The sequence below is a fragment of the Gopherus evgoodei genome, chromosome 4 (assembly GCF_007399415.2).
Source record: "Gopherus evgoodei ecotype Sinaloan lineage chromosome 4, rGopEvg1_v1.p, whole genome shotgun sequence".
Taxonomy (NCBI): Eukaryota; Metazoa; Chordata; order Testudines; family Testudinidae; genus Gopherus; species Gopherus evgoodei.
Genome location: NC_044325.1, coordinates 63833294 through 63849741, shown reverse-complemented (window position 1 = coordinate 63849741; position 16448 = coordinate 63833294). Strand labels below are relative to the sequence as shown.

The following is a 16448-nucleotide window of genomic DNA, read 5'->3' as shown; positions in this document are numbered from 1 at the left end:
CAAATTACTATTAACAAGTATTATACCTGAGCGGTGCTGGAGCCAAAATAGGTAATTGTGCAGAATGTCCCAGTATGGGTATCCAGAATGGACTACAGTATAATGGCTGGAAACAAAGTGAAAAGATCCCACAGAAGATTCAACTGTATGGATCAGACCAAAAAACTTCTTGGAAAACTGTGGAAAAGACCACAACCCTGAAATTCCAGACGCAGGGATTAAGATGCATCTTTTGAAACACTGTGCTGCTTAGGAATCACGTTTTTATGTTATTGTGCAGAACCATGCATTTGTGTAACATAACAGATATTTGCAGACATACATGTAAATGCAAAGCTATTGCCTTCCTTTTACATTTCTGTCAGCAAAGCTGGCTAAACAATCTCATTAGGAAGCAAACCAAAAGCAATTCCCAATTTGAAAGTGATGAATGAAAGTCTATGCCACCAAACACTCCTCACTGCTTCTTCTCATCACCCCAGTCTTCATCTGAATTAATACTATAAAATGGGGAAGCAGTCCAACTGAATGAGATCATTTTTCTGTTCCCAGTTTCTCTCTGGGCAATGAGGCACTCTTATCTTCTCATAAGAATAGCTTCAAGAGGCAAGCTCAAGCTCACCTTCAGAGAGAAGCCAGAGGAAGTTCTGAGGCATTAGCAGAAATTAATCTTCCAATTCTTAGACAACCGTGACCATTTCTCTCATGTCCTCCAGGACTAACTCATTGTTTTCCAAATAACAGTACCTACCTGCTCTCTCCTTAGAGCTCTATCGAATCCATTTGTTTTCAGTTTTCTAGAGACTAATTCCTAATATGCACGTTTCACAGGCAGTGGACATGACCTATGGCTCAAAAGTTGTGTGTTCATGTGCAGCCTCAAACAATAACTGTGTGACCCTACAGCCAACTCTGCCTCTCCTCTTCATACTTCTGTGGGTCAATGAAAGGCTTGTCAATAGACCGGATCATCAGCTCCCCACAGTACACACATTCAGCTGCCACAATATCATCGATGTCTGCCTTGATCTGTTCCCGACTCTGCTGTCCCTTCCCCAAGCTAGTGGCATCTGTGTCCTTGGGACGATGATGGGCTTTGGAGGGCTGGCTTGTGGCTCCCAGCTTCTTCTGAAGGTCTTCTAGCTTAGCTTGCTTGTAGGCAGGCAGGTTTGGAAAAACTGCCTGGAACAGACAGTCATAGTGGAACATGTGGCCGCAAAGGAAAAGGTAGAAAGGGCGGTTTAGGAGTGGAAAGTCACAGGCTGCACACTTTTCCTGAGGCTCCACAGAGCCATATTTGTTTCTCATCTCCTGGATGTCCTCCCGGATTCTCTTGGCACTCTGTGTAGCTTCCTCCATCTCTCTCTTCAGCTCCTCGATGTGCCTGTTGTAGTCCTCCAGAGAGTTGCAAATAGCCTCCTTGAAATGGTCAATGGTGACAAAGTCGGGGAAGAAGGGCAGGACATCTTCAATCTTTAATAGGTTGCAGCTAGAAAGGCATGCCATGGCCTTCTTGACATCCTTCTCTTCCTGGACCACGTGGCGAGCAATTTTCAGCCAGAGCTTCTTCCGGAGTTCCTCATCCTCTTCAGGGAGGTCTGCACAGGACTTTGCTAGATCCACATCCACCTGAAAATTGAACAGAACAATAAGGAAACAAAATTACGATTTCCTCTTCACTTCCCTCTCCATCATGAGAGGCCACTACCAACAGAGGAAGGACACTGGTAAGAGAGCTCTCCATTATGTCAGTTATAACTACAGCTCTATAGTTGACATGCCCACTTGGCTGTTTGTATGTCAGCCACATCCTCCCTCCACGCCCCTTCCCCCCCGGAGACATTCACTCCCAACACAAAAGGTGTGCATAGTAATTCTGGATCACTGAAGAGTGATCTGAAGAGTCATTAGGGTCCAGGAACACAATAGGAAGATCTAGCTCTCCAAAGCCACTAGTGACCTTCGACCATCAAGGCTGACAACAATGAATTAAGTATCCACCCTCATACAGCAGGCAGTTACAATTTTTGACCTTTACCGGGCTAAAGCATTTATCTCCTCTACAGTATTCTCTGTACTCAGAACATAGGATTCTGCAAATATTGTGATGAACTAAACACAGTAAATGTCAGCATTTTAAATTATACACACTGCACTGTCACCATTCAGAACCTGACTAAGTTACCTCTACACTAATTTAAACTTTTTACAAGATGACCAACAGGGATAAATTCATTTTAAGTTTTTCTTGCTTTTTTTTTTTTTAAATCAGGAGATTAAGAATAGGGTGGGATCCTCAGGTCAGCAGAGCTGGTTATCAACAAGCAGAGTACCACAGAGCAGGGACTGCATTAACAGAAACCATATCCCCCACCACAGTCTCTTTCACTCTCCTAAGATTATGGTCTGTGAAATTCAGATGTCCATTGTGGGTATCTGACTCTGGCTCAGGCTAAGGAACTGTTTAATTGTGGTGTAGACATTTGGAATCAGGCTGAAAGCTGGAGCTCTGGGACCCTCCTACCTCACAGGTTCCTAGAGTCTGGGATCTAGCCCGAGCCCAAACATCTACACCACAATGAAACAGTCCCTTAGCATGGGCCAGAGTCAGCTGGCACGGACCAGATGATTTTTAATTGCAGTGTAAACGTACCCTGATAGTTCTGAGCTTCCACTATTGCTTTAAGTTAATATGGTGACAGACATTTCTTCCTATCTTGGGGCCTTTATAACCCTTTAAACACACTAGCCAGCCTTCTCAGCCCTTCCCTTAAAGAAGGGAAAAGCTCTCCACTACTGGACCTTCAAGAACAAACGAACTAAGAGTACTAAACATAGTAGCACACACCTGCAGAGCTAGATCCACTGCTTCCTCATATAACTCCATCACTTTGTAAATATGGACACAGGCTCGGTGGTGTCCATGCTCTGCACACAGCCGAAGCGCATACTTCAGGTCATAGTGGATCCTGTTAGGGTTGGTTCCTGCTTGTTCGAGGTATGATAGCAGCGAGTCTGGCCGACACAAAGCATAGAGAGACAACAGGTAGTTGTGAATGGCTTGCTCCGTTTCCTCCAGCTCACACACACAGAATTCCATGTATCGAATAGCTTCACTGATCTGTTGGGTGCTCCCACTTTGGCTGTAATTGACGAGGGCAGGTATTAGCTTCCTGGCATCCAGTTTCGTGCCCATAGAGATCCAAGCATCAACCACCTTCTTGGGGATGTGCTGGATCAGGACGGGAGAGAACTTGTAAAAGAGCTTCTCATCTCTGTGTCTGGTAAGGACATTTAGGGCTTCATCATAGTCATCATGCTGGCAGTGATGGGCTACCACTCTCTCATAGTCCTGCATAATAACTGAAAAATAGACCATGTGTTCCGTGTCCCCATGGCTTGCTAGCAACTCATAGATGGATGCTCGGTTATTGAACAAGCACTCTTTGTTTCTGGGGCTGCTCAGGAAGCTGCAGAACTTCTCCCGAGTCTCATCATACAGATTCCTTTTCGAGGTGTCCCCTTCCAGAGCACCTAACCGATTCAAGTAGAGCTCTGTTAACCAGGTGGTCAGCAAAGTTGTCTGGGTCTTTTCAGAGGACTTTAAGCTGGCCAGTTTCTTGAGCAGAAACTCCATCAATGCCTCCTCCTGCTTGGCTTCAATGAACTTAAGGGCAATCTCTTCAAAGTAGTTCTGGGTCAGTGCATAGCACTTGGCACTATCTAGGTACCTCTTGTTTTGGAAGGAGTGTTCTGCCTCTCTTGCCAACACAATATCCAGGCACTCAGGACGGTCTTTGCAGTACTCTTTGGCCAGATCAAACTTGTTAATGTTCATGTACATCTTCCACACGTCTCTCGATTCCCGTTGTACATGGTAGCGGAATACAACTTTCTCCGTGTGGATCCAGATCTGCCCAACTGTGGGATCTTTGATCATGCGCTTCAACGAGCCAAACTTCTCCAAGAACAAGTCTTGGAAGACAACCTGCCCATTCAGAGTGCACACAGCCTTCACTCTGTCAGGCAGTAGCAGCAGGAAGTGGAACTGAGTAAGCACTATGGAGATCGGTTTGTTAGCTGCCATGTCTACATCAGAGGGATACTCCCAGACCCGTTCATCACTCAGAATAGAGTCGGGCCGTCCATAGTCCAATGTACCATACAAGACACCATTTCCCATCATCCAGGCAAAGGAGCGTGGGGAGGAGCGCAGCTTTGGCGTGTAAAATGCTATTTCGCTGTAGCCAAAGCTGGCTGGGAACTCTCGGAAGCTGGGCAAGTGGTCTGCATGCATGCCAAACACGAAGCCAAAGCCCTGCTGCTCTGTCCCCTCAGGCACTTTGCCAACAAACTGGAAGAGTCTCTTACGAGTAGTGGCAATGATAAAACATTTCCCGTCGAGCCCTCGCTCTATTTCCAGACAGCAGACTTGGGTCGGCCCTGCCTCTTCCTCTAAGGAATAGACCAGTCGGAAATACTGGTCCGGATTAGTGCTGAAGAGACTTCCCTCGCTGACAGAGATCTCAGCCTCGTATATTTGGCCCTGGGCTGTCCCCACCAGGATAGGACCAGTGTTAGTCTCTGAACCCAGAAACTTGTTCCAGCCCACACTTTCAATCAAGTGACCTTTCCAGCGGGAAAGCGTCCGCACCTTCTGAACACTTCTGTTCAAATACAGGCATTCACTAGTGTTCAGTGCAATCACAAGGTGAGATCCTGCAAAGGCACATAGCAAGCGACAGATGATTAATGGGTGCAAGGTTAAAGGAACAGTGAACACCACAACCCAGGCAGCACCGCTACTACAAAGCAAGACTTCAGTGTTTTGTCTAACATGACTCTAAGAACAACCAGAAGTCAAGTTCCTAGAGTTCCCCCAGGAATTTGAATTCTTAAGAACCTGGGGATTGCCCTAATGGATGAGATCAGTGGTCCATTTAGCCTAGTATCACAACTGACAGTGACCCCAGATGCTTCAAAGGAAGGTGCAAGAAACCCTATACGAACAACTCTGGAATAAATGGCCCATAGAAAGTCCTGGCTGCTAATTGTTGTCATTAGGTTTTACATTTAATAAATGTTTCATCCCTGCTAGAGTTAACTGTGGATATTATATTATAATGATAATCCTTTTTAGAATTCTGCTAAGCTCCTGACCTCCCAAGGCCAAAGGAGGCAATGGGCTCCAAAAATTAGATGTACATCACGTAATGAGAATTTTCTTTTACCAATTGTAATAAGCTAGCTCAAATCAGCCACATCTGTCAGTGAAGAACTTGGAAAGTGGTTCAAATTCACCAAAATGTAAGGGGTGAGGCACAGTACTCTTCCTCTGACACTTGAGTATTAAATAGGCAGAGTAACTGGACAATAATTAGGTAGCCTGAACTCATTCCCCAGGTGAACCACGTACTCCTTCCACACACAGAATAGAAACGGAAAGTCTTCCCTAATTAAATGTTTGTTTAACACAATTATTGCATTTGTTGTAAAGATTAAATAGCATTTTGCAGTTTTCCCTACACCATCACCTCACCTGTGTGGTCCAAAAACATCTTGTAGACTCTGGCTTCATCCTTGCGTCCCAGCTCTACCTGATTAGGTTCATCTGCCTTGCCAAGATCAATCCTGCATGGAGGAATGATAAAGCAAGTTACCAAGAGGCAGGAGGAGCCCACGTAACTGCGGAAACAAAATTGTACCTTTTTCTTTTACATAAGACCATGAATCTGCATTTAGTTTAGAGACAGAGTTTCCAAGCAACCCAAAAACAGACTGTGAAGGCTTCAAGTCTTAAATAGTATGAGTTACCTGAAAAGGGTGTCTCTGCCAAGGCTCATACAGAGCTGGTTACAGGAGACCACAAGACTATTAATTTTCTCTGGAGGAGTGAAATCAATCCTTTGCTTGTTAAATACTGGAGTCTCCTTCTCCAGCCGAGCATTCACATACCCTAGGAAAAGTAAAAATACAAAAGTAGTTCAGAAAAAGAGACACCACCACAATGGAACCTAAAACAGGGAGGAGAAACAGGGAGGGCTACAGGAAAGTGAAGCACTCCATGATGTGGAATCATGGAGAGTAACATCTATTCTTTTCCCCAGGTGTATGTTTGAAGCTACAGTACAAGTCTATTTGCCCATTCTGCCACAGTGCAGCAATTTGTCACATGGCACTAACTTGAACATAGACAGACACAGCAAACCTTGAAAACTCTGGAAGAAACTGCACATTACAGTTACATTACAACTTCATAAAAAGCTGATGAAGAAGATGACAAAGGAAAACAAAAGGTCAACCACTGGAAAATCAGGTTATTCGTTAAAACACTGAAAAGTGGGCATGGTGCCGTACAAGATGCTAACATAGATGGAACCTGTGCTTTAGAGTGTTTACAGTCTAATGAAAGTCAGAAATTAGAGGTGGCATTAGTTGAAAATGTTTCATTTGGGGAAGATAAAAATTAATGTATCTTATTCAGTCTAGGATCCATGACACAAAAAAAGGCAGAAATTGAGATTATTCAAAAGATTAAAGATGGCTAGATTTTTCCATAAAATTAATCATTTAATTGCCATAAAACAATTCAAGATCAGTGACTGCAGGCAATATAGCTGGAAGTCACAGCTAGATCAGTAAAAAAGTTCTAGAATACTTGTATAATGTTGTACATCAACAAAGCTCAACCACTTGATAAAGATGAAAAAGTACTGTTACTCCAATTTTACATTTGGGAGAAACTGATCCGTGGGGTTCAGTGAATTGACTGAAGTCGCACAGCTTGCTGAGACTAGTACTCGAATCTGGTGAGTACCAGAATCAGTGCCCTAAACATGAAGCCACAATGCTGCCCAACAAAAGCCAAAACTAGGTAGAACTGGCTTCCAATTTTATTACAAACTGAAAACTTGAGCCAGTCTGATCCAGTTCCTGGAATTTTGGGCAAATCTGGATTGAATTTCAAGCAAGGCTAGGACAAATTAAGGCTTGGGGTTTAAACCTGGCAAATGTGGTCATTTTGTCAGAGTTGCACTCTGTATTTTAGGTCTGCTGAAGCCTGAAACTCGAAGTGAAACACAGGCGTGTGTGAACTGAAACTGGGAGTTAGAGGGGGAGTAGAAACCAATGACTTTCATATTGTTCTAGTCACAACATGATCTAAACTAGAACCACCACCACCACGCTTCAACTGTTTTGCTTTAAAGGCTCAACTTACACACTAGGGGACCACCAACCTGGCTAGCTTGGGAGACACCAAATTTAGATGGTGGCAGATTACTAGACAGGGCAGTCTGGATAGCGAGTGGGAGGAGAGAGTTTTACATGAGCAGCTTACAACATATTCTGCTACAGAAACTGGTTCAGAACAGGCTTATAGTTTTGTTTTAGTTCATAAAAGCTTTTCAAGTTTTAAAGCAGGTGCAGTGACCTCAAGAGAAGGCCAAGCACTAAGACAGTGAAGGGAGGAGGGTGAAGGACTAGCCAGTGCAGGGGGATGGGAAATGTATACATTAAGATAGATAGACTTTTAACACCACATAGCAGGGTGGAAGAGTGGGATGACTGGTTTCATTTTTCTTAAGCTGGACAGGGGTCAGCTTTCAGAAGCTTAGGACAACCTAGAAGCACACGGTTTCCATGCCTAAATTAGGAGAGCAACATTCAGAAGCTGCCCATGGTGGATGGACTTTAGCCAAAATCCACAGAGGAATTCAACTCTGCCACTGAACTGTAAAATAATGTGATAGTCACATGGAATAAAACATGAATGATACTCATTAGTAGAATCCAGGGGAAATATCTATGTCAACAAAAAGATTGTATCACAAAGTTCTCTTCATATCAGTCCTGTGATACAAGTTTTTCCCCTGCCTGAATTTCCCATGGCCCCACAGGACACAATGTAACCCCTTGACCAAGAATGTTGCATTCCTCTAACAGAATGACCAGGCCACCTCAGGCTAGACAACAAGAAAGGACTGGTCATTTCTGGTTCCTTTCCTAGGTTAAATTTACACTGGCCTCCCTCCACGGATGGAAAACCACTGGCTCCACAGAGATTTCTAGGACAGTTATAGCCATGTAGTAAAGTTAGCCTGGGAAAATCTTCATTTGCAAAGGATTTACAAGGTACACAAGGTTACTCCTGGGGGAATTCTGCACTACTGTGCATGTGCAGAATTCATGTTCCCTGCAGATTTCTTTTTCCTCCACAGAAAATACATTCTGAAGGAGAGGTGCTGCAGTTATGCCTTTCACCCACCAGGAGCTGCTGTGGTGCCAGAACATAGGGCAGCTGCTCACCAGCCGTAACAACCCATAGAGAGGACAGCCTGCATTCCTCACAGCATCCTGCCCACAGACACGTGAGAATGCACATATTGGGGGGAAACACAGAGCAGGGCACATGGGGCTGCTGGGGGTCACAGACTGGGATTCAGAAAGGCTAGTGGAGGGATGGGGGCTGAATAGGAATGGGGATACAGGGCCACATGGGGACAGGGTGCAGGAATACATGGGCACAAGGGGTGCATAGGGATGGGGGAGGGAGTGCATGGACACACGGGGGCAGGGGCAGATGAGCCTGACTGAATGGGAGAGGCTAGGGTCGGCCATGGTCTGTATGGGGGAGGCTCCTCAACTCCCTAATAATCCCTCCCCACCCTCCACCCCCCAAAATATCCCTGTTCCATACTTCTCCCACTCACATCCAACAACCCTCCAGGTTCACTCCCAGGCTCCTTCCCAGCAACTGCTTCCCTCTCACTCAGCTCCTCCATTACTCCACCTCCCAAGCCTTTGCATTGCTTCTGAGAGGTGCAGGAAATATATATATGTATTGTAGTTTGAATGAATTACTCAAAGTTCTGTATTGATATACCTAGGAAAGAATATATTTGTCAAAAAAAAAATTCCTGCATTTTTTTTCATTGTCTGTATTGTTACAGACAATACTTGCTGACAGGCATTTTTAAATAAGTTACTGCAATAATTGATGCTTGCATGATTATATTGTGTTATTCTGACAAATAAAATATGCAGAATTTTAAAATATTGTGTGCAGAATTTGTACTGTTTTGGCACAGAATTCCCTCAGGAGTAAAAGACAGAACATGGCTGCTGGAAACCAAGGCCACTGGCTGAAGCAGCCAAACAGCATGGCATAAAATTAAAAACACAGTGTAAGAGGAGGGTTAGAAGACCATTCGATTGGCAGGGTAGGATTCTGTGGTCAGCCCAGCACTGTAGAGGCCGCAAATGCTCTACTGCCATGTGGGAGGGAGCAGAGTTTAGGCCTAGAGCTCTGTAGGCTAGCAGGGGCCTGGAACAGCACAGGGAAAGCACAAGCAGACCCTATATCCTTGTCCCTATGCTATTTTCAGCAACTCTCCCACTACTGGTCTAGCACCAGCATAGCCCAGTTATAGCACTGGTGTAGATGGGCTGTCAGCATTTATCACTGCATCGTCTAGACCTGCTGCAGGCACAGTCAAATGACATGGAGACAAAAGTGCTGGCACCTTTCTCTACCATTGCTCTCCCCCGGTTGCTGCACTGATGCTAGTTCAATAGTGGCACATTAAAAAATAGCAAGCTTAGAGTAGTCGAAGTGTGCGCATTGGAAGAGATAGGAAATAACTTCATGCTAATTATGCAACACCCTTTTGGGTAGCACTTCATTACGCCTTTGTCTATACATAGTTTGACCATCCATTTAACTAAGTCAGCACCCCCCCTGCTGTGGGCACTTATTTCAGGCTGAGTGTCCTATTCTGGTTGTGATTAAGTCAGTGAGGAACTGATATAAGCAAAATTGAAAAAGGACACTTATCCTGAAACAAGAGGGCTCATAACCAGTGGTCATACTGATTCTAGTTAAATCAGTGCTCAAATTGTGTGCAGACCACGTAGGGTTGCCAACTTTCAAGAGCGGAGTTTCACTCTGATGGGAAAGTGATACAGACACCCATCACTGAAAAAAGAAACACATGGAATGGAGGATGATCAAGGCACAAGAATCAAGCCATTAGAATGAGATCTCTAAATCACATTAATTTAGAGTCAAGAGATCCAGAAAAAAGTTAATTGCCCACTCAGGAAAAAATAAGGTTGTCTCAGTCAGATGACCAATGAAAATCTAACTCAGTAAAGAAAGGGACAGTTTAACTTTTGGATGGAAGGTTTTACTGATTTAAAAGCTATTTCATTTAAAAGTATGTATGTATTTTGGATTCCTTGAGAGATTACCTGTAACAATGCAGTTAGTTGTATGTGCCCTTCAGTCATTAATTTGAGATTTTTAATTAATGATCTTCTCCAGAAGGAGAGAGAGGCACTTTTTCAGCCTCTGTTCCTCTACACAAAAAGCTTGGGTAGGATTCAGTTGGTTTTATTCTATCATATGTAGTTTTCCCTGACTTGGAACATGAGACTCCAAACCAAAACTAGTTCTCAAGCTCATGTCTCTGCACTCCTCTCAAATGTGCACAAAAAAACCTCTTTTTAAAATGCACTTTACCTATCTGGGTTTAGGATTATAAATGTTGCACCTTCATTCAGATTTCTGGGTGAACCTGCTTTCTTTCTACCTCCCAAAGGCTGAAACATCTGGAGAAAGATATTGAAATAAGATCAAAAGACCTGGCTGGAGTTGGTAGTGGAGTAAGGCAGGCCATTTCATGTTGGGACTTGCAGAACCTGCAGTTTGCACTTCAGCCCTCCCCAGCCTTTGCTCTTTTGGGATCTACATCTTTCTGAAATAGCATCAGTAAAAGCACAGCAGTTTGGCACCACTTCAACCAGCTCAACACCTCCCAAAATGTCAGGTACAACGTCATGTTTTGCTCTTATGTGGATGTGCTCTACATAAAGCTATTACTTTATTTCCCCAAACCAAGCTGTTTAGACTTCAGATCTGTCTGCAACTGCAGCCAATCAAGTCACTTTCAAATCGTGTTCAAAGTTACAACCAGAACCCTGAAGGGACACCCACAGATTTTAAAACAGTGATGAACATGGCTACATCTCAACTACACCTGCAGTTAAACATGGTTCAGCTGCCCCCTTTGCTGACATCCATTTGTCAGCAACAGGTACATTTTTAGTGAAGACAGAGTCTATGACAGGATGGGCAAACTACGGCCCACAGGCTGGATCCGGCCCCTCAGGGCTTTGGATCTGGCCCAAAGGATTGCCCCCCATGGCACCGTGGGCCTGTGCCGCTCTCAGAAGCGGCCGGCACCACATCCCTAAAGCCCACAGGCAGGGGAGCAGAGGGCTCTGTGTGTTGCCCTTGCCTTCAGGCACTGCCCCCTGCAGCTACCATTGGCCGGGAACGGAGAACCACGGCTAATGGGGACTACGGGGGAGGTACCTGGACATGCGGCAAGGGCAAAGCACGCGGAGCCCTCCTCACCCCTCCCCTAGCGGCCGCAGCGCTTCCTGGAGTGGCACAGGGACAGGGACAGGGCAAGCATGCAAGTAGCCTGCCCTGGCCCCGGTGCATGCTGCTGCCACTCCAGAGCTGCTTTACATAAATGGCACCAGGCCAGAGCCTGAACCCCTCCTGCACCCTGCCCCCCAACTCCCTGCCCTAAGCCCCCTGACTGCACCTCGCATCCCTCCTGCACCCAACTCCCTGCCCTGATCTCCCTCATACACCCCGCACCCCAACCCCTTGCCCTGAGTTCCCTGCTACACCCTGCACCCCAACCCCCTGCCCTGGCCCTGCATACAATTTCCCCACCCAGATGTGGCCCTCGGCACAAAAAGTTTGCCCATCCCTGGTCTATGATAACTGAAAAACTACTAAAGAAATGATATTGCAGGAGTCAAGAGTGAAAGCAGAGAAACAGGTAAGAAAAGGAATTGTTAGCCAAAGTCTCTTAAAACCATTCTGTTTTCATTAACTTCCAATTAGCACCAAAATAATTAACATTTGGGAGGGGGGGGAACCTCTGTTAGAGGTTCAGAACCCTGACTTCAATTAAACTTAACCAAATAAAGGTCACAAGCCATATTTTAAGAAATATGAGCTTCAGTGTATGGACTATGTTTAATTTGTTCTCTCTGTTTATCCCAGATGATACTCAAAACCTTTTAATAGATTAGGATTTAACTAAAATGGGGTGCCAGTCAGAGATACTTTCAGAAGCTTATGCCTATAGATTTTTAACTCAGCAAACAGATGCCAACTTCGCAGAGTGGCCAGCACTGAAGTGGCAATGCTAGATAGAACATAGTCCTTTTAAAGCTAACTGGGTCTCGTATTAATTCAACCTTATATAGTGGCAGTAGGGGAAACCACACATGAAACTCAAGATTCATTAGTTTGATTAATAGGGGATGTACTACATAATTGCCCCTCTAGCTAGCTAGCTACTCATTCATATTGCATAGCTGGCATAACCCATCACATAATTATTGTATGTTACATTACACAGGTGGACATACATAATGTAGGTGCCAGCACTTCACAAATCATGGTATAAAGTTTCAAACCCACACAGATTGCTTTCATGCCACACTTTTGAAGTGGTAACCATACTAATATGAAATCAGCCCGTGAGAGTTACACAGCCATTATACACCTGATGGAAACTATGTTGTCTGCATCCAGTATATTGGTAAGTTTCCCTGGGGTGGGCAACTAACACGATGTCACTAAGCATCACACACACAAAATGTTTAATAGTTTCTACAGTCACTCAAGTTCCCCAAAAAGGAAAGGAGCAAAGACTAAGAAACTGATTAAAAAACAAAATCAAGAAGTAGGTGGCACAGACAGGAGGCCTCCTGTGAGACACTACTGCCACAAATTTGGATTGACAAATAGAGAAGCAGTGGTTAGAGCTCACCTCAAGCTCATAACTTTAAAACCATTTCACATTCTCTCTTTTGCCACCTACACAAGTGCATTCATACAGCACAGTGGTATTTTAGAGTTAAGTCATTTTCCACCTCACAGAATAATTTCACTCTAAAGAGAGGTTCCCTATAGTCAGAATTTCAATTACAATGAAGCAGTTTGGGACTGGCATCCTTCTTCCTCAAACAGCAAAGAATCCTGGGCACCTTATAGACTAACAAGACATTTTGGAGCATGAGCTTTCATGGGTGAATACCCACTTTGTCAGATGCAAACAGTTTCACTCTATAACCAAGTTCAAGCTAAGCTCTAAACATAGGGCCCTACCAAATTCATGGCCATGTAAAACGCTTCACAGACCACAAAATCTGGTCTCCCTTTATGAAATCTGGTCTTTTATGTGCTTTTACCCTATATTATACAGATTTCACAGGGGAGTCCAGTGTTTCTCAAATTGAGGGTCCTGACCCAAAAGGGAGTTGCAGGAGGGTCATAAGGTTATTGGGGGGGGGGGGGAGTCACAGTATCACCACACTTACTTCTGCGCTGCCTTCAGCTGGAGAGCAGTGGCTTTTGGCCAGGCATCAAGCTCTGAATGTGGTGCCCTGCAAGCACCCACACAGAAGTAAGGGTGGCAATGCCATACCATGCCACTGCCACCCTTACTTCTGTGCTGCTGCTGGCTCTGCCTTCAGAGCTGGGCTCCAAGCCAGCAGCTGTCGCTCTCTGGCCACCCAGCTCTGAAGGCAGTGCCACTGCCAGCAGCAGCACAGAAGTAAGGGTAGCAAAGCCACAACCCGCCCTACAATAACCTTCTGACACACACACAACTCCTTTTTAGGTCAGGACCTCTACAATTACAATAGCGTGAAATTTCAGATTTACTTATCTGAGATCATGAAATTTGCAATTTTTAAAATCCTATGACTTTGAAATTGATCCAAATGGACTGTGAATTTGGTAGAGCGCTATCTATACACAATGGAGTATCTGAAAAGAACCAATGTATTATAACATTGTGTTCATAGGTTAAGTACACAGATTGCATTTGTGATTACAAAAATACTGTACACATCTGCTCATTTTCTGTACTTCAGGTATTAGCAAGGCTTCCATTTGCTAAACCTAACGTAAAATTAAATTCCTTGCAACTGCCTCAACATGTAGTAGTAATGGCAGATATCCAATGTGCACCCAGAGTCAGATCAGCATCACATGATGGAGTGCCCTCTCTACACTATAGCCTCTATCTTTGGTACTTATAGTGACGAATTAAGGCCCTAATTGTCCCCTCATAGAGAAAACTTGGAAAGATGTGAACACTGAGAATTCATTCAAAGTACTGCATGATGATATTAATAATTTGCTCTTCTATAGTATCACCATAGAATCTGAAAACGCATTACAAACTAAGCCACACAAATATCCATGAGGTATTATTACACCCATTTAACAAAAGGGAGACGGAGGCAAGGAGAGGTTATTTGCCCTCAGTGGTACAGGAAGCCACTGGTAGACTTGGGAACAGAACCCAAGTCTGACTCTGCAACCCTATTTAACCAGTAAGATCTCAATGCTGTTCTGCGCCAGCCAGACTCAGTATCCTGCAGGCCCTAATGTTTCTCAGTGCTTTTTGCAGTGCTCTTGCTCAAATCAGACACGAGGGGCGGGGGGGGGAAGAGGCCACAGGCATAATGGTTCCGGAGCAGTTCTCACCCTCTGACCTGCATAAATGATCAAGTGGACCCAGCCCCTTACCAGAGTGCGGGATGCCCACATTGGCGCGGCTCTGCTGCAGGGAGGCAGAGCGGGACAGCGAATCTTCGTACTCGTCCAGGATGGAGGCCATGGCTGCACCTGCCGCCCCCTCACCAGCCGGTCTCGGGGCCCCGCCACCCACTGTGCTCCCTCACAGGAGACACCAGGCACCCCCTCAACTCATCCCAACGCAGCTAAGGGGTTAGACACAACACCCTCCCTGCCGCCCCCGCCCCCCGACAGACCGGGGCCGCGACTCCCCTCCTGCCGCCCCCGCCCCCCGACAGACCGGGGCCGCAACTCCCCTCCTGCCGCCCCCGCCCCACCGGGGCCGCAACTCCCCTCCTGCAGTAGGTTCCGGCGGCGGGAACGCCCCTTCCCTGTAACCGAGCCTCCCGTCTCGCGTTTCTTCGCTGGGAGCCCGGTTACTTCCGCAGCCTCTCAGCTGACCCGCCCATGTGACCTACGCGCTTGCGGGCCGCCGCGCTTCGTGTTTCCGGGCGGCTGCCCGCGGGGCGGGGCGTCTCCCTCACGTGAACTGAGCGGGAGGTCACGCGCCTGTCTCTGTGCTAGCTCCGCCCCCTTCCGACGCAGGCCCGCCTAGTCGGGCTCTGGTGGCCCCGTTCCCGTGGTTCGCTCACTGACAGTGCCGCCTAGGGAGCCCCCGGCCGGCGTGCAGGGACTGCAGCACACGCTGTTCCAGCCAGTCACCGGTACCACCCTCAGCTTGGCTGTGTGTCCCCACGCTGGCCCGGCCAACTGCCTGGGCGGAGCGTCTCATCCCACTGTTCCATACAGGGGAGCTGGGGTGACCAGGTGTCCTGATTTTATAGGGACAGTCCTGATATTTGGGGCTTTGTCTTGTATAGGTGCCTATTACACCCCCGCCGCCCGCTGTCCTGACTTGCTCTCTGGTCGCCCTAAGGGGAACAGGCCCTGGGTGTTGCATAAAGACAGAGCAATCCCACATTGGATCGAGTATTAGCGCTCAGGAGTTCTCCCGCCAGTGTTTTTCAATGGGTGGGCAGTGGCCCTGAGGCAGGGGGCTCATATAAGGCAGTCAAGGGTTGTGTGGCCTGGAAAACTATAAAAATCTAAAGCAAACTCTTAGGCTTGCTCCCCGATTCCCAGTGTGCTTCAAGTCAAGTGTTCTCTGTCGACTCCTAGAAATATACACATAAATTAGTTATATAAGCTTATAATTGATACATTTTTTACTCTTACTGTATAGTAAATGTAAAAGAGTCACAAACTTTTCTTTCAAATATGGAGTTACCAAACTGAAAAGATTGAGAAACGTTGACCTGTCCAATGCCACCTTAGCCAATAAGAACATGCTTTTTAATGTAAAAGGGCTCTGTTCTGATTAGGCAAGGCAGGTGTGGTAATATCTTCTATTGGACCAACTTCTATTGGTGAAAGAGACATGCTTTCCAGCTTACACAGACCTTTTCCAGTTCCATTCTGTTCTGATGGTAAATTGCAGTCCAAGTGGATTAATACAACTCATTATTTTAGATGTATTTCTCCTTTCTGGACCCATCATTTAATTTTAGCATTAAAAGCTGAGTTTAAAAATACCAACCATCTTCTACAATATATTATGATAATAACTTAGAGATGGGCCCATACTTGAACCTCATAGCAAACCCCATGAGGTTTCATCATTGTCTAAATCCAAATCCCTATTTACGGTGTTTTGGTTCTTGATCAGACCGAAACTGGAAGAGGTCTATTTTCTTATTTGGGTTTGGTAGACAACGGCTGAATTTGTGAGATTACGGTCATTTTGGGCTGAAATCTCATGAGATCTGTTTGA

General features: G+C 45.6%; 1 protein-coding gene across 1 annotated transcript; it reads right to left on the bottom strand.

Annotated features, from left to right (window-relative positions):
* Positions 1 to 243: 243 nt before the first annotated feature.
* Positions 244 to 14906, bottom strand: VPS18 (VPS18 core subunit of CORVET and HOPS complexes). Its single transcript, XM_030559496.1, has 5 exons — positions 14630 to 14906; positions 5815 to 5956; positions 5540 to 5631; positions 2849 to 4719; positions 244 to 1629 (listed from the first exon to the last, which is right to left on the bottom strand). Exons 1-5 carry the CDS (start codon positions 14718 to 14720, stop codon positions 901 to 903), a joined length of 2925 nt encoding a protein of 974 aa, XP_030415356.1. The 5' UTR covers positions 14721 to 14906; the 3' UTR covers positions 244 to 900.
* Positions 14907 to 16448: the final 1542 nt, after the last annotated feature.